Source organism: Ambystoma mexicanum, chromosome 2q, assembly GCF_040938575.1.
Source record: "Ambystoma mexicanum isolate Mex_15411 chromosome 2q, UKY_AmexF1_1, whole genome shotgun sequence".
NCBI lineage: Eukaryota > Metazoa > Chordata > Amphibia > Caudata > Ambystomatidae > Ambystoma > Ambystoma mexicanum.
In genome coordinates, this window is record NC_090924.1 from 1,362,542,819 (window position 1) to 1,362,569,450 (window position 26,632).

The 26,632-nt window shown below is 46.8% G+C and overlaps 1 protein-coding gene across 3 annotated transcripts in view; it reads left to right on the forward strand.

Annotated features, from left to right (window-relative positions):
* ANO10 (anoctamin 10) overlaps window positions 1–26,632 on the forward strand; it is a 1,555,753-nt gene that overhangs the window by 669,932 nt on the left and 859,189 nt on the right. For all 3 annotated transcript variants that reach the window (XM_069648836.1, XM_069648835.1, XM_069648837.1), the window contains exon 11: window positions 2,466–2,594. In XM_069648836.1, the coding sequence (XP_069504937.1) occupies window positions 2,466–2,594 (129 nt within the window). The remainder of the gene's footprint in view (window positions 1–2,465; window positions 2,595–26,632) is intronic.

Genomic DNA, 26,632 nt, shown 5'->3' on the forward strand with positions numbered 1-26,632 from the left:
TAGTAGGTCCCTGTGGTGCACTGATGCTTTATTGGCCCATCTCTTGGATGCTCAGGACAGTGTTAGTAGGTCTCTGTGGTGGACTGACGCTTGCTTGGCCCATCTCTTGGATGCTCAGGACAGCGTTAGTAGGTTCCTGTGGTGCACTGATGCTTTATTGGCCCATCTCTTGGATGCTCAATACAGCATTAGTAGGTCACTGTGGTCGACTGATGCCTGATTGGCCCTTCTCTTGCATGCTCAGGACAGCGTTAGTAGGTCTCTGGTGGACTGGCGCTTGATTGGCCCATCCCTTGAATGCTCCAAACAGCGTTAGTAGGTCTCTGTGGTGGACTGACGCTTGATTGGCCCATCTCTTGGATGCTCAGGACAGCGTTAATAGGTCTCTGTGGTGTACTTACGCTTGATTGGCCCATCTCTTGGATGCTCAGGACAGCGTTAGTAGGTCTCTGTGGTGGACTGACGCTTGATTGGCCCATCTCTTGGATGCTCAGGACAGCGTTAGCAGGTCTCTGTGGTGGACTGGCGCTTGATTGGCCCATCCCTTGAATGCTCAGGACAGCGTTAGTTGGTCCCTGTGGTGCACTGATGCTTGATTCATCCATCTCTTGCATTCTCAGGACAGTGTCAGTAGGTCTCTGTGGTGGACTGGTGCCTGATTGGCCCATCTCTTGGATGCTCAGGACGGCGTCAGTAGGTCACTGTGGCGGACTGATGCCTGATTGGCCCATCTCTTGGATGCTCAGGACAGCGTTAGTAGGTCCCTGTGGTGCACTGATGCTTTATTGGCCCATCTCTTTAATGCTCAGGACAGCGTTATTATGTCTCTGTGGTGGATTGATGCTTTATTGGCCCATCTCTTGGATGCTCAATACAGCGTTAGTAGGTCCCTCTGGTGGAGTGATGCCCGATTGGCCCATCTCTTGGATGCTCAGGACAGTGTCAGTTGGTCTCTGTGTTGGACTGATGCCTAATTGGCCCATCCATTGGATGCTCAGGACAGCGTTAGTAGGTCTCTGTGGTGGACTGGCGCTTGTTTGGCCCATCTCTTGGATGCTCAGGACAGCGTTAGTAGGTCTCTGTGGTGGACTGACGGATTATTGGCCTATCTCTTGGATGCTCAGGACAGAGGTAGTATGTCTCTGTGGTGGACTGATGTTTGATTGGCCCATCTCTTGGATGCTTAGGACAGCGTTAGTAGGTCTCTGTGGTGGACTGGCGCTTGATTGGCCCATCTCTTGGATGCTCAGGACAGCGTTAGTAGGTCTCTGTGGTGGACTGGCGCTTGATTGGCTCATCTCTTGGATGCTCAGGACAGTGTTAGTAGGTGCCTGTGGTGCACTGATCCTTGATTGGCCCATCTCTTGGATGCTCAGGACAGTGTCAGTAGGTCTCTGTGGTGGACTGATGCCTGATTGGCCCATTTCTTGGATGCTCAAGACAGCGTTAGGTCTCTGTGGTGGACTGGCGCTTGATTGGCCCATCTCTTGGAGGCTCAGGACAGCGTTAGTAGGTCTCTGTGGTGGGACGCCGCCGGACTGGCGCTTGATTGGCCCATCTCTTGGAGGATCAGGACAGCGTTAGTAGGTCTCTGTGGTGGAATGACGCTTGATTGGCCCATCTCTTGGATGCTCAGGACAGCGTCAGTAGGTCTCTGTGGTGGACTGACACTTGATTGGCCCGTCTCTTGGAGGCTCAGGACGGTATCAGTAGGTGTCTGTGGTGGACTGGCGCTTGATTGGCCCATTTCTTGGAGGCTCAGGACAGTGTCAGTAGGTCTCTGTGGTATACTGATGCCTGATTGGCCCATCTCTTGGAGGCTCAGGACAGTGTCAGTAGGTCTCTGTGGTATACTGATGCCTGATTGGCCCATCTCTTGGAGGCTCAGGACAGTGTCAGTAGGTCTCTGTGGTGGACTGATGCCTGATTGGCCCATCTGTTTGCTCCTCAGGGCATTGATGGACTGTTGCTTGACTCCTCATGCTTTTTTACACTTTGGGTTGCAGAGTGTCCACTACTGGAAATCCTCACTCTGGGCCTTTTGCTTTCAGACTTGGGGAGCCTATGGATGGAGATCTTGCTCCAGGGATAAATGCCCCCCCCCCCGTCTAGGCCCTGCATGGAAAAGGGTCCACCATTGTTGTATTCAGGAATTAGGCTGCAGATCAATACTGTTGAGATAAAACTGCACATTCTGTGACTTATGCTCGTTGCTGCACTGCCCCAGTGTGCCGTGTTCTTGACCATCCGTGCAGCGCCTGTTTTTGACTCCCCTGTACCTCTGCTCGGCTGCTTCCTGTTATGGGAATCGATTCTGCACGAGTCCTCTGAATCGTTATGACCATCAGTGCTCCTGTGTGATAGGCCGTCGGTCCAGTGTGATTAACGTATAGAATAGGAAGAAGCACAAAAACCCAGAGGCGAGCGCCTGCTGACCCTGTTCCTCCTCTCTCCCCCTTCTCCAGATGGCCTTCGAAACCATGGGCGTGATTTCGGTGGTGACCAACTGTGCGCTCATTGGGATGTCGCCGCAAGTCAACGCCCTGTTCCAGGACAGCAAGACGGAGCTCATTCTGATTGTGGTTGCGGTGGAGGTAAGGGCACAGCCAAAACAGTCCAAGCGTCCTTCATGACCTGTCCGTGATGATGAAATGTGTGTCTGCAACATAGCGGAGCAACACAATGTGCGATGAGCAACTGTTCTGCTTTAGGGTAAAAAGACGCGTATTTGAATTGAACCTTAGCGTGTTCTCGTGAATGGTACAGACTGTGCTTCGCTGCTTTGAGACACTGTGCTTTATATGTGATGCACCTGTGTGAATCTTTCTTGTGAAAGTGTGTCGCCTGATTAGTGGATGGCAGCACTGATCTGAAATGCAGCCATTCTCTCCTCCATTCCTAGGTGCAAGGCCACTTAGGCATCAAGTCCTTTCCAATGACGCCTGAATACTGACAGCCGTTGCGCGTGGGAAACTGGTTATTTTGTTTTGTTTGTGCCACACAATGCTTGTCAGTAGCCCCTAGGTCACACACGGAGGGAGGGGTGCGGGGGCGCGGTTCAGGAAGAGAAGGAGGGGAGATCATGAAAGTAAAAAAGAAGCGTTCATAGTTAAGTGCCAGGTTACATTCTAGTTCATGTTTCATAGGTTTGAAAGGTTCGTAAAAGGCACTCGTCCCACCATCTCTACAATACAAAGTGTCATCACGTCGTCGTCCCTCATCCCAGTCCTGGCATAAGGAGGCAGGATGCCTCCTTATGTCAGGACTGGGACAAGCAAGAGAATGACTCAGTGTGGTGGGATTACCCATACGGAATCTCGTGCTAAGGTCGGGTAGGTTCTGTATTGCTGAGCTGACTTCGCATAGGGGGCCTTTGCACCAGGGCTGTTGCCCACTTCCGGTTTCACAGTCATGTTTTGTTACTTGTCTTTTGGGCTGGAACAGCCCCCCTGTAGTGATCTTGAAGCGCTGAGCGTTGCCTGTGCAGAGGTAAATTGTGCCCCCCCCCCCCATCTTAGCAGGGTGGCAGCCAGACCGTGGTGTGTGGGGTGAAAAGGAAATACTGAGGAAGCTGGTGTTCAGTTCCCTCTGGTGAGAAAGTGCTCTTCTCTGGGCATTCTTAAAGCTGGGCCTGGGTTCTGCAAAGCCAATGTGGGCCCAGTTCTCTCGACCACAGTCCTTTTGGTTCAGAGTGAGCTGGGACATTGTTCCTCCCGTTGGAGATCTCATGCTGCAGCGCAATATGTAATGCCCAGGAGACCTCTCGGCGCTTTCCCACTCCTCTATTCCAAGAGCAAATATTGTGTAATCCTTACACTCTACTAACAGTGCAACAAGCACACCTTCTATTGAGGATTGCTCATAACCCTGAACTCTGATAAATGTGCCTTGTGTAACCAAAAGGCCAGCATTTCAGTACCATGATACCAATGATAAAATAATTAGAATTCAAGAACTGGGAAAGCCAGCAGTTTTGGCTTTTCTGTAGGCATGGGATAGGAATTTTTCAAGTACTACCATAATGGGTCTACCTGGCTACAAGATGGAAACAGCTGGAATATGGTGTGAATACTTGGGCATATGGTGTGAGTGCCTGGTAAATGTCTACCTAATGGCTGTACAAGATCCACATCAGTAGGCTTTGCTAATGCTCGTTTTGAACACAGGAATTCGGTGCAAAGAACAGACATATTGCTCATAATATGATATATATATCTATATATATATATCAGTGAAAAAACTGTGTTAAAGGGACGTTATGGTTCAAAGTAAAACCGAAAACCCCCTGAAATTCGGCAGTTATGGTAAGATAAGCAACCATAGCTTGCGCCAACGTGCACTGCTAACACTAACACCCAGGACATCAAAGATGACATCACAAATGTCAAAACAGAACATTGAACCTATCTCATACTCCCCCACCCTCCCCAAACACTCTTACACACCAACACACCCCACTAAATACAATTTTTAGTCCAAGTTTCACCGCGCTGTCCGTGGTCGTCCGCGAATGCAAGTTGGCGGGCGCCACAGAAAATCTGACGCGCTTCACGCACCACGCCGTCCAATCAGCGAACATGTCGGATGTCCGGGGACATCGCACAAGCTGCTCGGTCAATCGGGGCACTGTCCGCGGAGCGAACCGGGAAGTCCGTCCGCAAAGCGAACTGAGATATCACTAATTGTTTTGCCTTAGATTTTGGTCATTTTAAAAAAAAACTACTGGACGGATTTACACCAAATTTGCAAAAGCACGCTTTCGGGGCCAAGCCCCTGCTCCTGCCGCAAATTTGGTGTTAATCCGTCCAGCAGTTTGGGCTGTAGGCGTGCGCAAAGTTTTTTCCCATTATGTCTATGGGAAAAAACAAAAGTTTTGGGACCCCCCTATAACTTTGCCCCCCCCCGGACCAAACCTCTTCAAACTTTGCAAAAATTCAGAGTGGGCCATATACTTTTTTTGCAAAGTTTGTTGAGGATTCGTCCAGAGGGAGCGAAGTTATAAGCCACCCAAAAAATGCTCTTCCTATGGAAACACCAACTTAACCATAACTACATGGACGCTATTGCGTCCATGTAATATAAAACACTTGTTTAAAACATGTTTAGTAAACCTTTTCGGCTGCAGTTAAGACTTGAGCAAGACTGCTTAGAAATAACATTGGCAGACCCTCGACTGCACAGAGTATGTTGCTGTGTGACAGAGCTAGAGATCTCAGGAGGGTGTGTTTTGGCAGGGAGGGGCAGGTAGTAGGCGGGAAGAGACGAGGATTAGAATCAAAGTCAATGGGTGGGTAAAAACCCTAACACCACCCTCAAGCTGTGTGTCCCGCCTCATATCCCATTTCTCGCCTATCTGTACTCCACCGCAATAGTTTTGGCTTATTGGTGGTACCCAATAACCACCTTATAACCAAAACTAACAACATTGTTATGGCCAAGGAAACCCACCTTAAATTACAAATCAATGATGCCAGTATCCTTCCCCCCAAAAATCTTTGAAACTCAGAGTCAGTATCTTTGCCCACTGTACCTGGAATGCCCCCAATACAAGAAACCGCCCTTATGAAGAAATACTCAGAATCCGAAGGGAACACCGACCTCCATGAAAGCAAGAACCTTTATAATCCCTCCTCCAAAGACCCATGGGTGTGTGGCGCTATGAGAGCCCACGCTGGTATGAGGAACTACACACACGGTGGCCTCCTTCAAGCCAGACGCATGTTAACCAGACTCCATCTCGAAGCATTCATCAGCACCCCATGTCCCGGGAGATAGCTCGGGGGGTTAACGCGCTCGCCTTGGAAGCAAGACGACACGGAGCACCACAGGTTCGATCCCAGGGTGCGAGCTCAGAAACCTCTGGGTATTAAGCGCGTTATAAAAAAACAATTGCAATTACAATCATACAATCAGCGAAGCATTCTCAATCTAGACTTAAAGCTGGATAGATAACCCCTATACTCAAGACTGCCCCTGCCTACCCCACAAACCTCAGAATAATGCCCATTTATTTCAAAATGTTTTATTGCTAGCAGAAATAATCAAAAATCCATCTCCTTGCCCTAATTCACATTATCGCTAATAACCAAGTAGCAGGGGAAATGAGCGAGCAGCAATGGTACACGTGTAGAGGAGCGTGCACAGGAGTAACACAGTAGTGAAGTGCGTCCACTAGTTCTGCGCCACTGGACACCATCCACTGTGAGGCTCCTAGAAATAACCAGAGCCCCCACACGGCCATAGATCGCACAACTCTTGTTTAGTTCGCTGGTGTCTTGACACAGCATTTTACAAGTAATGCAAAGAGAAGCCCCCAAGATCAATCGTGGCCTTGATGCCAAGCAGCAGCCCACAGGTCCCCACCTCACTTTAACTAAGCATTGCGTTGAACCCCAGGAACTCTTTCGAGTGACTGGGGAAAGACTGGCCGTGGGACGTGTGCACTTTGAGACCTAGCTGATCAAAGTAGCTCTCTGGTCCATTCACATTCCAGCTGGTGCACGTGCATGTATTACAGTATGTATGTACTAGTGCACAGGCCCGTGTACACGGGCCCAAGTGCAGGTTTTCATTGACACAGTAGGACCTCTATATATCGAACAGCTCCCTTTAATGGTGAGAACTGGTGAAGCTTTGCAAATTGGCATTATCTCTATATATCCTAAGCCAACAGCTGCCTCTAGTGGTGACAGCAGGTGAAGCTATGCCTCTATACCAACAGCTCCTTCTAGTGGCAACAGCAGGCACAGCTATGCAAAAGCTCCCTCTAGTGGCGACAGCAGGCAGAGCTATGCAAATTGGCATTGTCTCAATATATCCTAAGCCAACAGCTCCCTCTAGAGGTGACAGCAGGCAAAGCTATGCCTCTATATATCCTAAGCCAACAGCTCCTTCTAGTGGCAACAGCAGGCACAGCTATGCAAAAGCTGCCTCTTATGGCGACAGCAGGCAGAGCTATGCCTCTATATAGCCTAAGGAAACAGCTCCCTCTAGTGGTGACAGCAGGCAAAGCTATGTCTCTATATATCCTAAGCCAACAGCTCCCTCTAGTGGCGACAGCAGGCGGAGCTATGCCTATATATATCCTAAGCCAGCAGCTCCCTCTAGTGGCGACAGCAGGCAGAGCTATGCCTATATATATCCTAAGCCAACAGCTCCCTCTAGTGGCAACAGCAGGCAGAGCTATGCCTATATATATCCTAAGCCAACAGCTCCCTCTAGTGGTGACAGCAGGCAAAGCTATGCAAATTGGCATTCTCTCTATATATCCTAAGCCAACAGCTCCCTCTAGTGGCGACAGCAGGCAGAGCTATGCAAATTGGCATTGTCTTTATATATGCTAAGCCAACAGTTCCCTCTAGAGGTGACAGCAGGCGAAGCTATGCCTCTATATATCCTAAGCCAACAGCTCCCTCTAGTGGCGACAGCAGGCGAAGCTATGCCTCTATATATCCTAAGCCAACAGCTCCCTCTAATGGCGACAGCAGGCAAAGTTATGCCTCTATATATCCTAAGGCAACAGCTCCATCTAGTGGCGGTAGCAGGCGAAGTTATGTAAATTGGCATTGTCTCTATATATCCTAAGGCAACAGCTCCCTCTAGTGGTGACAGCAGGCAAAGATATGCCTCTATATATACTAAGCCAACTGCTCCCTCTAGTGGCGACAGCAGGCAGGGCTATGCAAATTGGCATTGTCTCTATATATCCTAAGGCAACAGCTCCCTCTAGTGGCGACAGCAAAGCTATGCCTCTATATATCCTAAGGTAACAGCTCCCTCTAGTGGCGATAGCAGGCAAAGATATGCCTCTATATATACTAAGCCAACAGCTCCCTCTAGTGGCGACAGCAGGCAAAGATATGCCTCTATATATACTAAGCCAACAGCTCCCTCTAGTGGCGACAGCAGGCGGAGCTATGCAAATTGGAATTGTCTCTATATATCCTAGGCCAACAGCTCCCTCTAGTGGTGACAACAGGCAGAGCTATGCAAATAGGAATTATCTCTATATATCCTAAGCCAACAGCTCCCTCTAGTGGCAACAGTAGGCAGAGCTATTTGAATTGGCATTGTCTCTATATATACTAAGGCAACATCTCCCTTTAGTGCCAACAACAGGCAAAGCTATGCGAATTGGCATTGTCTCTATATATACTAAGGCAACAGCTCCCTCTAGTGGTGACAACAGGCAATGCTACTGCATCAGACAAACATACAGAGACATACATATGGCCTTGCTATTATATGTGTTGTCTAAATCTATTGACTCCTGTGGTGTAATCAGCAGTGGTCCTGGTAATGATGGTGGCCAATGAAGCATTGATTCATGAAATGGCGCTCTTCACTGAAGCTGCCTTTTCAGGGGACTCTGAGCCCTGCAGCTTTCCAACAGCTCTGCCTGTGAACAGAGGATTCTCATTGCACAAATGGCACATTTCCCATAGCGGCGGCTGGAAATAGGGCGCCAGTGATAATGCATTCGGTGTCAATTCTTGTTTTATCCCACATCCCCAGTTCCTGCGAGTTGAAATCATGTGCCTGAGGTTTTATTTAGATCTGAGACTCCAGTTACCTGAGCTGAGCTGGGGAGCCAGGGTGTGAAGCCACACGTGCTGCAGCACTGGGGACCCTGCATCCTGCCAGCCATCGCCCTCTCAAGCTACATTGACTCATGATGGATTGAGGCAACCAGTGTTCGAGTGGCGTTTGTTTCATTTGCTGTTCAGCAAAGCCGGAAAAGTACCAATGCACTGATGTGCCTGCAGTGCCCGACAAATGCAGAAAGTGCAATAACCAGTGTGCAATGACCAAACACTCAGTAGGAGGAGCATTTTAGAAATATGCAGGGGGCCTAATGGGAGTAAAATGGGGTGAGCTATGCCAAACACTCAGAAAGAGCAGAGGAGCAGAAGGAGGAGCATTTTAGAAATATGCAGGGGGCCTAATGGGAGTAACATGGGGTGAGCTATGCCAAACACTCAGAAGGAGCAGGGGAGCAGAAGGAGGAGCATTTTAGAAATATGCAGGGGGCCTAATGGGAGTAACATGGGGTGAGCTATGCCAAACACTCAGAAAGAGCAGGGGAGCAGAAGGAGGAGCATTTTAGAAATATGCAGGGGGCCTAATGGGAGTAACATGGGGTGAGCTATGCCAAACACTCAGAAAGAGCAGGGGAGCAGAAGGAGGAGCATTTTAGAAATATGCAGGGGGCCTAATGTGAGTAACATGGGGTGAGCTATGCCAAACACTCAGAAAGAGCAGGGGAGCAGAAGGAGGAGCATTTTAGAAATATGCAGGGGGCCTAATGGGAGTAACATGGGGTGAGCTACGCCAAACACTCAGAAGGAGCAGGGGAGCAGAAGGAGGAGCATTTTAGAAATATGCAGGGGGCCTAATGGGAGTAACATGGGGTGAGCTACGCCAAACACTCAGAAGGAGCAGGGGAGCAGAAGGAGGAGCATTTTAGAAATATGCAGGGGGCCTAATGGGAGTAACATGGGGTGAGCTATGCCAAACACGCAGAAAGAGCAGGGGAGCAGAAGGAGGAGCATTTTAGAAATATGCAGGGGGCCTAATGGGAGTAACATGGGGTGAGCTATGCCAAACACGCAGAAAGAGCAGGGGAGCAGAAGGAGGAGCATTTTAGAAATATGCAGGGGGCCTAATGGGAGTAACATGGGGTGAGCTATGGCAGAAACAGGAAAAAGGGCACATTTGGATAAATTAATTTAAAGAGTAGAAATGTGATAAAATGTGTGAAATACAGCAGACGATGTGAGATAATGGACCGCCGTTGAAGGCGTTTGAGCGTAAAGGAATACTGCAAATCAGGTTCCAGTAAAAAAAAAATACACTGGGCCTCATTTCAAGTTGGCTGGTGCGGCATGACCCTGCCTGTATTACAGCATACCAGTACTTTACCACACTGGCCAAGTACGAGTTTACCGGTGGGGCACCTGATTTACCTCCAGCTAAGAACTTTCCGGTCCATTCACATTCCAGGTGGTGCACGTGCATGTATTACAATATGTATGTACTAGTGTACAGGCCCGCGTACACGCCGCAAATGCAGGTTGACACAGTAGGACCACTATATGTCCCAAGCCAACAGCTTCCTCTAGTGGTGACAACAGGCAAATCTATGCAAATTGACATTGTCTCTATTACGCAAATTGGCAGTGTCTCTATTCCGCGAATTGGCATTGTCTCTATATATCCTAAGACAACATCTCCCTCTATCGGCTATAACAGGCGAAGCTGTGCGACTTGGCATGGTCTCTATTACGCAAATTGTCAATGGGCCTCATTACGAGTCCGGCGGTAACCAGGCGGCTTTACCGCCTCGGTTACCGCCGGACTCGTATTACCATTCCGCCTCCGTGACTCCCGGAAATACCAGGGCATTACGACCCTGGTGTCCCGGCAATTCCAGAGGCGGAATTCAGTAAATCCCCATTCCCATTCCCATAGGACTCAATGGGAATGGGGAAGTGGAAACACCGGCACCATCTCGTGATGGTGCCGGTGTTTCCACGTCCGCCCTACAGGCGGGCGATGTTCAACCTGCCAGGTCAGACCTGGCGGGAACATCACTTCCTGCCTGCAGGACTCGGGATCGGGCGGTCCGGAATTAACAGTGGCGGCGGGTTTACCGCCACTGTTAATTCCGGCCCGCCCGACCTGTAATGAGGCCCATTGTCTCTATATATCCTAAACCAACAGCTCCCTCTAGTGGCTACAACAGGCAAAGCTATGAGAATTAGCATTGTCTCTATTACGCAAATTGGCATTGTCTGTATAATCCCAAACCAACAGCTTCCTAAACCAACAGCTAAGAGCTGGAAGTAAGTCAGGTGCCTTAACGGCAGAAATTGCCAGTACCGATGCTGGTACGGCAAATGGCTCATGGAGTCCAATGGGACTCCATGAATTGGGAATTAACAACCGTTGTCAGCAGTCTTAATCCGGCGGTAATACTTCTGGATTGAGTGCCGGTAACGGTAATACAGATTTACCGACACGATACCACCAAACTTGCAATGAGGCTCGTTGTATTTTGGTCATAAATGGTGTATATACACCAGAAGACTTAAACGCTTATGAGCATCGTGGAGTCCATACACCTCGATGCCGTTGGTAGGCAGAGTCAGTGGGCTCATTGCAAGTTGGGCTGTATGGTAAACACTGGCAGTAATGCAGCAGTAATTCCTGTTACCGCTGCATTTCTGCTACATTACCGCATCGGCCAACTACGAGTTGGAGGAAAAACCTCCAGCAAGAAGCTGGATTTAGACCCTCCACATTACCATCAAATCTTGGCAAAATCGTTGGAATTATCGCTGGCTGTAATTCCACCAAAAATCCCCATGGGATCCTGTTGACTCCAATTAATGGGGACTTACCCCACCTGCCATCTATTGTAATCCAGCGGTAAATCCGCCAGACCAAGTGGCCACAATGGTAATTCCGTTTGTCGGTGGTATTCCAGCAGATTTACCGCTGGAATACCTCCAAACCTGTAATGAGGTTCAGTGTACATATATGGTTCTCACATCCGTTGTCTAATGACAGTGGGCAAAGTAGCAGAATACATCCATAGAGCTTGGCTTGCAAGACTGAAATGTGCAGCGACAGCCAAAGAAAATGTCCGCTGTTCCAGCTCAAAATCAATTTTTTAGTTCTGTGCTCTATTCGAGAAGGAGTCTTTTAACTTCTTGGTATTTTAGAGCTTTCTTATTTCAAATGGTTTCCTTTTATGTCTTTAAATTCGGTGGGTTGAAGTTTTATCTTTCTTTGCAGAACTCAGTACAATCCCTGCTTTTAGTCTGTGTATTAACTCTTTTATATATTGCCATTGTTTTATTGATAACAGTGTTACCTATTGATTTTATATCGAATGAAGGTGATTGGTTGATTGAAAAAACATAGCACTTAACATAGGAGAGTACAATTAGCAACAGGTGAAACAGTACAAGAAGCAACATTTCCATTCTCATGTAGGTCATGGACTTGCAAGCCCTCGTGGGGCACTGGTGCACTCTCTGTCAACCAGGAATAAAAGCCACAATGATACCATTGGGTGCCCCTTTCTGTGGCTTTGATTGGAAACCGGTGTGGGATCTGGCAGGGCATCCCGGCCGGCGACACTGTAGCAGCCTTCACGTTAATGCGGCATCTTGACACCGCAGAGCGTGGGCCGTGGGCCTTCCACTTGTGAGCAGTGGCACTGGTGGTGTACCCATCCCACGGTGGTCGTGCAGACTGCAGGCGCGTGACCGAGAGTTAGGGGAATATATAGGCGGGCCCCAGGCAAGCCATGCATCTTGGGGAGCGGTTGATCCAGTTGTGCAAATCACGTGAATTAATTTTCTTTCCAATTAAGAAACTGGCCAGGTGCATCCTGCCAAATCATGTATTGTTCTTGTTCCGCTCAGGGGGAACCTCTCAGAGCCTCTCAGAGGCACAGCAATCACACCCAGGCGCATGGTGCTAAATTCACACTCTGGTCACTTTGCGAATATCCTGCACCCCCTATCTGCGCTCCCACAGTTGCATACCCATTCCACCTCATTTCTCACTCTGGGGTTAAACGCTGGTGCTCTGCATCCGTGTATAATTGCTCCATGCAATTCTGTTTCTCACCCGCCACCTGCTAGAGCCAGAGCTCTGGGGCACCTCACTCCGCCCTACCACCGGGATCACGATGCTGGCACTTTCAAGCCAGTGGCCACACATAGACCTTCTCAGAAAACCACTGGATCCAGTCACGCGGTACATCATTCATATACAGTTCTGGCCACACATGGCAGGTGGGTGCAACATTCTGGGTCAGCGAGCCCATCCTTTTACTGTAAAGTGCCACCACACTGCCCCAAAACGGGCAAAACCTAACATCTTCTTATATTTAGAGCCCAGTTGAAATTGTGGATGCGGAATAAATCCATCCAGCCTGTCTGTGTGTCTGGGCTCCCCCTTGGGGCACTGGATGATGCCTGCCAGTTGTGTGGGACGAGTTCATGTCCACAGATGCTGTTCGATTTCTCCACACATGCAGGAACCTGGCTCCATTTGTCGTTCATCAGTCGGTATTGCAGACCTCCGCTGTGCTCCTGTGCGCGCGGCAGGAGTCACCCTGAAGCATCTTGCATAATTGGACATGATGCGTCTCCCAGCAGCAGAGGGGGGATACACCTGCATCCACATGGAATCATACATAAAGCGGCTGCGAATTAAATGCCCCAGAGATGGAGAGTCTTAATACTGGGGGTGGTGGGTGTCAACTAACACAGAAATGATCACCCATTTAGTCATCAGAGGGATGAACAAGCAAACTTTATGGCAAGACTTGCAAGTAAACCCCTCAACCCATCTGAACCCCACACTCCAGCTCACCTCGCCTTCCAGCGCCCTAGAGCCTGGGCCCATCGCCCCCTTTTGATTCCTCCCGCCCACTTAGAACAATAAACTCTTTCATATTCAATCTTAGTACTTCATCAGTTTTGTTACCCTTTCCTTATCACGTGTTTATGTATTTCTGGGTCCACTCATCATGGCTGACAGAACCTCCTCAGGCGAGGGGCGCTGGTCCGCCACCTACCTGCGTATTTCCGCTTGTATTCAAAGCTCCGTTGTCCCATCTGATTATAACCGGTGCAACCCAAATATGGCGGCTGAGTGTCGTTCACCCACGCCCCCTATATGCCTCCAGCTCTGCGCCATACTGGACATGCCCTCTTATCGACTCTCCAAGAACAAGCATTGGCAATGGCAATAAGGTCTTGGGACTGCCCTAAATTCAATGTCCAATAAGGTTTATAGAGAAATAAAAACACTCTCTAGCTCAGTATGGGAACAGACATTTTAGTGGCATCATAAAAGAGAAAGAAGTGTCATAATACACCCAGAAGCATTTCCCATTTCATTTATTCTACCGCTCCTCACCGTTATTTAGACGCAAGGCAATGATGTCATAGTCCATCACGCTATCAATCAACTTTATTGAGCAATTGCCATTAAGTACACAATGTCGCAAATCAACTGTATGCCAATCGAAATACATACAGACCAGCAATTAATGATTGAATATAAAACACGCACGTCAGAGTCAGAAGACAGAGTGACCGACTCCCCCAAAGAGCACTGCAGCCGAAAGCCCGGTATGTGGCATGTATCGAACAGTAAAGAAAAGATTGAGCAAGTCAAGTCCTCTTTTTTGGAGGGGGCTCTGTGGATGAGGACGGAGATGCAGAAGATAGCTACCCAGCTATTAAATAACAGGGTGGAAGGGAAGAGTCACAAGGGAGGTACAGTACCTTTATGTTAATTAAATTCAAAAATGGTACAGTGGGTCAGTTGCATATACACATCAAATTTTATTGAAACACCATCATAAAAAAACGTTAGTTAAAAAGTAAAAAAGAGATAAAACATACATATCAACAGTTTTGTCCCGTTAGAACTTATCGGTATCGGGCAATGTACTTGCATCAACATATATTGGATATCAATTATAACAACAGTTATAGATGTGGTTAGTAACCTTAGTGAGTGACAGATCCCTCACAGTTTGTTTGAGAAGGGGCCTTTGCCCTCACACTTTAGTGTCAACATCAGAGTGTGTTTCTGGCCTTGAACCAAGCCTCTTTATAGCCTACATTTTTTTTTATTTTGCTCGTTCGAGTACCTCCCTTGTGACTGTTCCCTAACACCCCGTTATGTAATAGCTTGGTAGCTATCTGTGGAAACTGTGTGTATACTTATGTATCGAACAGTGCCAGGAAGGCGGCATGGCCAAGAGATACCCTACAACTTGATAACTTGATTAAGACAGCTAAGGAAACGAAAACCTCAGGCTTTCATCTTGATGCCGCCTTGAACCTTAAGAAACAAGCTAACACTACTGCGTCAGCTACCGCGTCCGCTACCGCTTACACCTGCAAGTTGATTCATGCTTGCAAAAATTATCTCTCCACTAATAGCTGCATGATCCTGGCACAAGCATTAATCCTGTCTAAACTCGATTACTGCAACGCTCTTTATGCAGGAGCTAACAAACAAGTACTAAATAAACTCCAAACCTTGCAAAATAATGCACTAAGAACCGCCCTGAGTTTCCCAAGAAAGGACCACATATGCGGAAAAAAGAAGAAGCCGCAAATGGCTTTTAATCAAGGATAGAATCTTCTTTAAACTTGTCTTGACTACCCACAAATGTCTACAGAATGCGGCCCCTAAATATCTGATCGTCAAAATCATCCCCAAAACCTCAACTAGACCTTTGAGATCGACCAACTCCCACTGTATTATCTCACCTAACTACAACCTAAAAAGAACTGGAAGCACCAGCTTCCCAGTACAAGCAGCCTTGGCTTGGAACGCCCTCCCTCTCAATTTACGTATTGACCAGAACTTCCATAGCTTCAGGCCCAACACCAAAAATGGGCTCCTTACTAAGGACATTGCATGTATTGTTTAACTCTATCACTTAGTTTCCACTGGCCTCTATCATTATGCACTGCCTTCCCTTAACAAATGTATATATGTACACATCTAGCTTGCGCTAACTACTGTTGCTGTTGACTTCCTCGTGCCTGATTCTGTGTCTTATGTATACTTTGCACATTTACTCTCTGCTAACTACTGCCGATTGCTGATTGTCACCTGTCCGATTCATGCCTCTTATCCGTTCTTGCACGGTAACCTGCATTAATCGCCTACACACATATATGTATGCATGTCTACTAAGTTGTCTTGAAAAGCGCCCAGATAGGCCCCAGTCTGCTTGGGAAAGGGAAACCCTGTCCTTTCCCATTTTGGTAACGACTCCATTCTGCTTGCTCCGGGCTGGATTTCCTTTTAGCTGGTATTTCTTACTTGACCCAGGGATGTCATTTGGGAGTTTCCAGGGTTCGCAGCCACGACCCCCGTGTTCTCCCTTGCTAACATGAAGCTCCTGTGATAGCGGGGGCCCCCGCAGCCCCCGCCACACCAGGTCTGGGGGTGCCCCGGTGCAGTCTTCGCCCATAAGGGTGAATGCTGGGCCTGAGCTTGCCGAGCGAGAAGGAAGCGCTCAGTAGGGGTTGGAGCTGACCGTGACATGTGATGCCACGTTCAGCTCCAACCCCCTCTCCAGCTTCCCTGCGGCCCATATTCAGGAACCAGGAAGCTTTCCTAGCTTTCCTAGCTTCCTGGTTCCTGTTTGTGAGCAGCACGGAGAAGCCGAGGGTGGTATAGGCCGATTTGAGCGACAAAAAATGGTCGCAATGACCAAATGTTCTAAAAACGCTACCACCAAAGGTTCGAACACCAAAAGTTCGAACCTTTGGTGGTAGCATTGTAAAAAAAAAAAACGGGGGCTGTGCGGCGTCCTCCGCATGGCCCCGCTCACTATACTTCAGGGTATAGTGAGCGGGGGATGCGGGGGACACCCCCGCAGCCTTCCTTTTAAAAAAAAAAGAAACATGGGATGCGGGGGTGTCCTCCGAATCACCCCCTCCGCTCACTACACTTAATGGTATACTGAGCTGAGGTTACGGGGGACACCTGCGCAGCCTTCTGTTTAAACAAAAAAAAAAAGAAAAGAAAAGGACCCTGTGGCGCCGGTTCCCGATCACGGAAGTGAAAGGGAACTGGTGCTGGAGGTACCCAGCGTGAAGATGAAGGTAAGTTGGGTTTGTTTATGTTGGGGGTGTGGGTGGGGGTGTGGGTGGGGGTGTTATGGGTGTGTTGTGTGTGTGAGTATGTATGTGTGTTCGCATGAGAAAGGTGCAAACCTTTGGTAGTTCGCACCTTTCTCATGCAAATGTTTCAGCCGCAGTGGTTTCTGCTGCAGCCAAATCACTTAGATTCGCCGAGGGTGGCCTGGAGTGACAGACCGAATGCAGAAAAAAATAGGTAAGCAGGCTTTAAAAAAAATGTCATGTGCATTTTGCATGTGTGAAGTGCGTGTCAGATGTATGTATGTGCTATGGGTCGGTGAGTGGTGGGTGATCGAGATGAAATGTGATAGTGTGTGTTTGAATGTTCTGGGTGTGTGTGTGCCTTTGTAGATAATGCAGTGAGAGTGGATGTAAGACAAGGTGTATGGGTCAGTGAGTGGTGGGTGAATGAGTAGGAATAGATAGTGTGTGTTTGAATGTTCTGGGTCGGTGGGTGAGTTCCTGTGTGGGGAATGCAGTGCAAGAGGTTTATAGGTGATTGAATGGTGGGTGAGTGAGTAGGAATGTGAGTGGGTGTGTGCTTGTGTGTAAATGTTCTTGGGTGGGTGCCAGCATAAGGGTATGCAAGAGAAGGTATATGGGTGAGTGACTGGTGGTTGAATGGGTATGAATGTAATTGTGTGTGTGAATTCTTCTGGGTGGGTGCATGCCTGTGTGGTGAATGCAGTGTGAATGAATGTGAGAGGAGATGTATGGGTTGGTGGAAGGGGATGCATGAGTGCGTGTGCGTGTGTGTGTGTAAGGCCCTGGGAGACTGGAAATCAATAGAGGATTTTGAACACATCCTTTATTGACTTTGCATGTTTTACTAGTATTTCTGGGAAAAGCCAAGTTCATGTGTGGCATTACCTAGCTAGACTGGCATTTTGGTGTAGCCAGTTTAGCTATTGCATACTGTGTCATGACATGTATTACTCGTCACCTTTGATAAAGCAAGCATGGTAAGTAGTATTACCTTGCTAAACTGACGTTTTGGTGTAGCAGCCTGTATATGTCTTGTTGTAGCATGACTTTTTATTAACTGAGCATCTGTGATGAAGCAAGGATGATGAGTGTTCTTATGGGTCTAGACTGGTTTACATCGGAACCAGTTTGGACATGTTTTATAATTGTGACATGTCACTTTTAATGTTAATGGCCAAACCAACAGGAGTATTTTCTTACATAGGAGTACTGGCATATATTGGCCGAGCGAGCTTTGTGCCTAGTTCCAGTAATGATACTATAAAACACATCTCATAGCGAACATGAAGTATGTTCTTATATGGAAATATTTGCATATGTTGGTGAAGTCAGCATGGAAACGTATTGGCACAGCCAGCATGAAAATGATTTTTTTTATCAGCCTATATTGAAGGGACCGGTATGACAATGCATTGGGAAATGCGCTTGTGCACTTTTGGCGACTTGCATCGATTATACGTTTTCTTCATGAGTTATCCTACACCCTAAAAAAACGATTGCAAACTGCCTGTCTCTCGGGAGGGGGAAGAATCCCCCTGAACCCACCCCAAACCCGTTACGTTAGTTCGGGCCCCCTCGCTGTGCTCGGTCGCAATCGCATGTTTGTGTCAAATAGTTACACCCTCCAATTAAAAAAAACTCACCAGCCACCAGGTATATTTTGGGACCAGGCACTGCCCCTTCTTTCTACGCTAGGTGAAACATTTAAGCTTTGATTCAAAAATAGATATTTACATTTTTTCACTTGGACTAGTGCATGCCCCTGCAGCGAAATAACCATCATGGACATTGCGCATATGCAGGGGGGCCCCCACATTTTGTGTTATGCCACCGATTAGGCTCTGCTCACCTTTAACACATTCTAGTGTGATGTGAATGGTTGAGAGGGGCCGCAAACTCAACCAGGACCCTGCTCTGGGGAACACTGTTTATGAAAATAAGTGCTGGGCACAGAGTCTCAGAAGTGAGGGTGCCATAGACTGACCCACTCCTACCCACTCAAACTCCTTCTTGGAAAAGGCTTTGTGGAAGCTTCATTCATGGGTCGCTCCTGGTGGGGGACATTGAATAATACACCTCGTACATAGAGCTCTGAAAATCGTAGATCCATTGAGCCCCACTCTTGAGGGAAGTGCCGCCACCCCACACCTCACCCCGTTAAAAAAGATTGAAGACAAGTCATGTAGCGAAGCCTAGGACATGAAGGTGTTATGTTTGGCTCTGGGTTGTGTGGGACAACATTTGGCTGCTTGTCACTTAACTTAAACATAAAAGCACACAGAGACAATTGGCCTTCGCTTACACCAGCACAATAGGTTTCTTCTATCATAGTGCTAGCTGACTCACAGATACATTTATAACCAATGTATTTTGTAGATACTAAATCCTGGTCAATGGTTTCATTTTCAGGCCTTGCCCGTGCAGCATTTTGCTCCCGGGTAAACAGCCAGTGCACGCCTCCCCAGTTCAGTGCTTTTTTGGCTTGTTGAAAACATCAGTGTCACAGATAACTAGTACGTTTGTGTCCATTGATCTATAGATGATTCATACATTAGCTGTAGCCTGCATTAGAGATTTCGGTTACCCTATTACAAGTACTGCATGATGTTTGTTTTACATATAGGCTCTACATCAAATCTGGAAAATGAAATTCCCCATGTGTGATCGTGGCCAAATCTTGCCTCTCTCTGTGTCTCGGCTCTTATATCTGGCTGAAATGAGAGTGCTGGGAAACATGGGTGTTAGACCCGTTTGAAGGTCATGTGCCATCACTTCCTGTGATGTCACTTGGGGTGGGTTCAAATCTAATCACTTCCTGTGATATCATCAGAGGTCAAGGGCCATGGGATTGTACTTCAGCTAGCCCTGGCACTTTGGTGAAATAACTTCCCTGCTTGGGCCTGTGATCCCTGCCAGGGGCTTGCTGCAGTTCAGGGTCTCTGGAAAAGAAGACTAAGTGACATAGCTGGCACTGAGACAATGGTACCAATAGGTCTCAGGGAGGAAGGGGCCTGGAGTCACTCTCAACTCCCCCATGATTCTCCTTGTCAGGGTCACGTCCATGACCCTTTCTAGAGCTGGGTGACCCCCCTGAACCCATGTGGGTCCTTAATCAGTAATACGTCATCCTCAGGATGGGATGCAGAATAACTCTTACACCAAATAATCAGACCGACTCAGGAAGTTAGCAAAGTCTCATCCGACTGTTTTATTATCATTTGTCTAAAACAGGGAGTTACAACTGACATCTACGGACGTCGCACAAGCTCGCTCCAAATATTCATTAAAAATCTCATTTATATACTAAAAGTTTGTCATATGTGATGTCATACTACGTGGCAAACAAGAAAAACCTATGAGGGGTTGTGATAGGTTTAAGGGGAATATCTAAGTATACTTTCTATAAGGGATCGGGTTGTGATTTGGTCCATGCAGTCAGGTGGACAAATTATGCCCACCCCTAGTGCAAGTCATCGTCATCATTTATTCATTACACAGGATATCATTGGCTATCAAACTATAGGGCTCTTAATTATACGGCCCTCTATAACTGGTTGGCATGCTCATGCTCCTCTGAAATATTCGACTAACTAGCAGCTTGTAAGCTAGCACCTCAGGTGCCGGTGGGTTGACTTGACCATGTGTCCCCATCCAATAAGCCCATCGTCTCTCATCACCCATGCCTTTCGTTATGCAGACTGTCTTTGAACTTGGTCTTGCAATGTCTCTTTGCCTCTGAGAATATTATGGAGTGTGAGCTTGCACCTGGAAGTCCTATTTCCATCCTTGGCTCACGTGACAGGAGACCGCAAATCAGCCTATTTTCTAATATTTTATTGTATTAAATGAACAAACTTGGCAGGCATGGCTTTCTTTCTTTGCACCTTGACAAGATACGATCCAGCTTCTCACGTTGATCGTCTAGGGGAATACATAACCAGTTCTTGGCTGCTCCAGCCTTTGCCACCAGGCCAATCGGCCCGTCTCAATCCTTCCTTGATTCTCAGCTACTCGCTTGCTGCGACACAGCTTTTGATCCTTCTTTCTGCGTGGGTCTGAGCTTACTAATATTGTGACATTGAATGTCCAGATTCTATCCATTGGCGGCACCGCCTGCAGTCTCTTCGCTACGTATAGCCAGCCTTTATGATTAGTCTACTTGCGTTGATCCATCTGTACAGTTATAAAACGGCTTGCATTATCTGCAGTGCTTTTCACACGTGTAATGTTCACTTCGAACATGATTCTTTACTTCGTCATCAGATTATATAAGGTCTATACATTCTCCTCTTCAGCCATTCTTCAGTAAGTCACATTTGCTTCTTGCAACATCACCAACTTCTCTTTCTCTCATCATCATATTCCTTTGAGGATCTCCTTCAAGAGATTGTCATCTCTACCGGGATACGTCAGATAGGGTTTTCTTAATAGATACCTTTTCTCGAAGACTCTTCGTGTAATAGGCACAATCACTGGTGTTGCGCATGGCGTGACTTCTGGCTTCCAACATATGGGTAGAATGAGAGCGGGACTTCCTGCTGAGGCATTCAGCTGCTCCTCTATACACACCCCATTCATGTCACTGCCTGCCCAGAGCAGGGGCCGCCGTGAGACCCACCGTTCGCTCACCCAATTTTTAGCTTTTTTTGTACATTTGTTTAAAAAAAGACATGCTCCGGGTGTGCCGACAGTACTTACAGGAGCGCGTCAGTCGGCCTTCCGGTCCCAGCCACCTGACTGCGGGTCCATCCCCAGCTACTCATTGATTGGCTGGGGCAGGACAGCAAGGTCAGGTGGCCAGGACAGTAAGTCAGGCAGACACGCTCCTGTAAGTGCTGCTGGCAAACCATGAGCATTTCTCTTTTTATTTTATTTTGTTATTTCTATATTCTCTCTTCTTGGAGAATGCATATATTTACATACTCCCTGTACACTCTGTTTCTTTCTACCCTGCATCCTCAGTATAGAAAATACTCCTTTTAACTGTTGTCCTTCCTGGCACCAGATATACCCCAGGAAAGATAATCACTGGGTGTGCAATCAATGCCTCCCGAGAGACCATTGCGAAAAACGACACCCATCGTGTCAGCTTTTTTAGCCTAAGACATTAAAAGATTGATGAACACACCATGCAGGCTGAAGATTTTTCAGATATCCCAACAGGTGCTGAAAAGTCAGAAGAAGAGCAGGGGAGTACCAGCGCACAAAATGATGCATAGGAAAATATGGGATCTACAGATTCACGAGTGCCAGTCCCCCCCTCGGAAAGACAGGCCAGCGGCCCTGCTATGGACACCACACCCAGTCAGTAAGAGTGGCACACATAAGCACAAATAACAGGGGGGTCGGCATAAAAGCTCTGAGCACACAACCACCAGCCATTTCACGAAAAAGACGTTGAAACGTAGCTCTGTGGTGCACGGACGTACTTCTACTGCTTTTTCCTCGACGCAGTCCTCTACACTCACTCCACGTGCGCTGCATGACAAATTTCAGAAAGTAACCTCGAGCGGAAATTCCACCACACATAAAAAGATCACAGTCAATGTTTCTGAAGCGCTCGTTCCTCAAAATACACCAAAACCGACAACCAGTTCATCTGGGGTTTCTAAAGCACACGTCCCTCAACATTCGCGAAAAAGACTATTGATTCGACTGACACTTCCAAACAGCCGGCGCAATGCACACATGCACAAAATGAAACATTGGTGAAAGACAAACTTTGCTGAAAGAAAACATTATACAGAAACCTTATCCCCTTTATTGGAGGCTTTACTCTAACACCATCCATCAAACCCTGAAAAAGTGATATTTCACCTAAAGGATACACTAAGAACGGGTTCATGGACTAGAGGACGATTCGAAGAGATTATGGATAAAGTCTCTTCTTTTGTCACTTTCATGGAAAAGTACCCCGCTAGACAAAAACATATTGATTTAGAAGGAAGCCAGCCCCCATTCAAATCTTCTAGGCTACAAGAGGAAATCTCAACACATACACAAGTTGAGGGATACTGATGACCTAAATCAAGACGGTGCAGATGATCAGGGAATTTCTCACAAGTATCCCGATGATGATTTATATGATGATACAGAGGAGTATTTACATAGCTGACTCACATATTCTCGATCAAATTCAATCAATGATTTGCTCAAAACAGCAGCAGACCATTCCAAAATTCAAACTAAAGAAGGTACTCAAGATTTAGATTTTGTTGATGAGATGTTAGACAAAAAAACATACATAGGACAGTTTATTCCACTGCTCCTATCAGTTACTGAACAGATCCAACTCTCTTTAGTAACACCTTCGCTGACGAGGGTAGTTAATCCCTGCACTGAAAAAATATTTAGGCCTGCTCCTTCAGTCCCCTTATACATAAGAGGACATATTAAACTAGACTCATTAGCGGCTACTACGATCCCGAAAAGGGCAGGCACTCTCTAGCTTCAGCTGAGGCACCACACAAAAAAGAAAGTAAGAAGCTTTTCGCATAGTGGGAAAAAAGTGGCTACCTCAGCTGCTTATCAAGTACGCATTGCAAATAATACTGCTCTCCTGTCCAGCTACAACAGAGCGCTATAAAACATCATACAATCTCAATTAGACTCAGTCCCAGAACCACTACGCTCTCAAATATCAAAATCTGTAGTAGAAGGCAAACATGTTGCCAGTAACATTATTAAGAGCAATTTAGATGCAGCAGATACTGCAGGTAGAATTGTGGCAGTGGGTACGTTGTTAATACGCTATGCTTGGTTATGTCAGTCAGGCTTTAAGCTTGAAACACAAGCCACCTATTAAATATTGCTATAGAAGCTAATGCTTTGTTTTTGTTTGGAAAGGCAGCAGATGATGCATAAGAGACATATAAAAAGGAGGCACATGAAACACTTGAGTCCTAAGGGCAAATCTCCAATAAACCTTATGTCCAGCGGGTGTTTTTTCCGTGGCTAAGCATACCCACGTACAACACAAACTAGCTACACCCAAGGATCTTCATCACCTTGGTATTCAGCCACCTCGCAATCAACCCCCTACCAATCCAGCTAGCAAAGGGGCTTCAGAGACGGTAGGGGTCGTACTCGGAGCACAGCTGCAAAGGGCACCGCTGCCCCAAAACAGTGACATACTGATTCAAGTTCTCTCCCACGTTTCCTCAGTAGGGGATTGCATCTCAAAATTCAACACGCATGGGAGGAAATCACTTCAGACACACCAGCAAATTCACTAGACGAAATACAGTCTCTTCTGTAGAAAGGGCCAATAGAGCTGGTCCCGCCCCACAAGGTAAACACGGGTATTTATTCAACATACTTCCTTGTCCCCAAGAAGGACTTAACTATGCACACTGTGTTAGACCTTCGTCTGTCAAAGACTTCAAGCCACAAAAGTTTCATATGACAACACTTTGAGTAGTAATTCCACTCTCAAAACAGGGGGATTACATGGAAACATTTGATATTAAAGATGCATACTTTCATATTTCAATGTTGCCAGCACACAGGAAATACCTGAGGTTCAAACTTGGAACTACTCACTAACAGTTCAAAGTGCTTCCCTTTGGCATAGCCTCACCAACAAGGTTTTTCACCAAAGTACTCGCAGTTGCAGCAGCACACCTGTGCAGACAGTCAATTCCAGTGTACCCTTATCTTGACGACTGACTAATTACAGGAGAGACACCTCAGGCGTGTTAACAAAACATCCAAGAAACAATCAACCTACTATTCAAACTAGGCTTCTCAATCATAGAGAAAAAATCAAGTCTTGTGCCAAGTCAAGTGAAACAGTTTCTGGGTGCTTGAATCCAGACAGAAGACGCCTTAGTCTTAACGACAGGTTACAACACATGCTTTTTCAAACTCCACATTATGGAGCCGGTAATCAGATAACCGTACGAAAGGTCATGCGCCTTCTTGGAATGATGGTTTCGTGCATTTTTCTAGTGCCTCACTCTCAGCTGCTCATGCCTCTTGTGCAAGAGTGACTGGCGAAACAATGGTTGCAAGTAAGTGGTCAGTGGGATGATCTAGTGGTCATTTCGCAATCCCTCATTCGCTCTGTGCAGTGTTGGACAAAAAATAACCTTTTAAAAGGAAAGCCCTTTACCAATCCCGCAGTAGAGGCAACTCTCACCGCAGATGCATCACTATCAGAGTGGGGAGCGCACTTACCCCATCACACTGCTCACCGCAGATTGAATCAGTCACTAGCAAACAGACACATCAACCTTCTGGAACTGTTGCCAGTGTTCAGAGCACTTCAAGCCTTCAAACACCAGTTACAATGGAAAACAGTTCTGTCCAAACAGACAGCACTACAGCCATGCTCTATATAAACAAGCAAGGTGGATCACAATCACCAAGTCTGTCCAGACTTGTACAGAACATTTGGAATTGGGCACTGAAACACAACATGTTCCTCCTGTCATAACATGTTACAGGAGAACACAACTATCTAGCCGATGTACTAAGCAGGGGCTTAGAACTTCCATTAGAACATGAATGGCAGTTGCACAGCGATATCCTGCACATTTTCACAAACGGGTCAACCAGAGCTAGATCGGTTTGCAATTCAAGACAACACACAGTGCACAAGCTGCATGTCCAGGTATCCCCAGACAGGTTCCAAGGGGAACGCTCTGTGGATGAACTGATCAGGGAGATGTGCATACGCTTTTCCCTCAACCCCGCTTCTGAACAAGATAATCCACAAGATGCACCAGGGACAAGTCAGGTTTGTTCTAATAGCACCAATGTGGGCATAATCAGCCATGGTTTTCACTCCTGTTCAAAATGTCACTTCGCATACCAGTCAAACTTCGATGCCCATACAACATGCTGTCTCAACATCAGGGGACGCCACTTCATCCATGCCATCAGACACTGAACTTGGCAGCTTGCCTCCTGAAGTCATAGAGTTTGGCACTTAAATTTACCACAAACATGTATGGACATGCTTAAAGAGGCACGCAAACCCAACACTAGACAAGTGGAAACACTTTATTTGGTGCAGAACACGACACATCAGTCCAATTGATTGTTCTCCATCTCAAATAGTTCTTTACCTGCTCTACTTGTTAGACTCAGGTTTAGTCTTCAACTCATCCATTAGCACTTTCTGCATACACCACCTCTCAGAGTAAAGCATCTTGGTGGAAGATTCCAGTTATGGAAGGGGTTAAAAGATTAAACCCACCATTATTAATCTAACTCCTGAATGGGACTTAAATATTGTACTTAATAAACTCATGGGTCACCCTTTTGAGTCAATGCATAAAACCAGTCTTAAACATGTAACTTACAAGACTGTGTTTTTCATAGTCATTACATCTATAAGAAGAGTTAGTGAACTGCAAGCCCTCTCAGTTCAAGATACTTTTTGGTGTTATTCATAAAGACAATGTGGTTTTAATAACACATCCACATTTTTCTCCAAAATGTATCTCAAAGTTCCATGTTAACCAGTCCAAAGAACTTCCAGCTTTCTTTCAGAAGCCTACTAATTCAGCAGAAAATAACCTTCATACATTGATGTTATTAGGAGGGCTGTAATGTTTGACCTAGACAAAACAAAGCCATTACGAAAGCAGATCAGTTCTATGTTTACCTTGCTGAATGAAGGGATGGGGATCCTGTCTCTAAGTCAGCCATTTCAAAATGGATAGTCAAATGCATTCAAATGTGTTAATCTTTATCCAAAAGTACTCTTCCTTTCACGCCCAGGACACACTCAACTTGTGGCAAAGGTGCTACTTTAGATTTTATTGCAAATGTCCCATTAGATGCAATTTGCAAAGCAGCTACTTGGAGTTCGATTCACACCTTTACACATTACTGTCTAGATACACCTTCTAAGCAGGATTCTCAAGTGGGACAAGCAGTGTGAAGACATATTTTTGCTGATGTACCTTCATATATCCCACCACCTTCTACAAGTTCTTCTC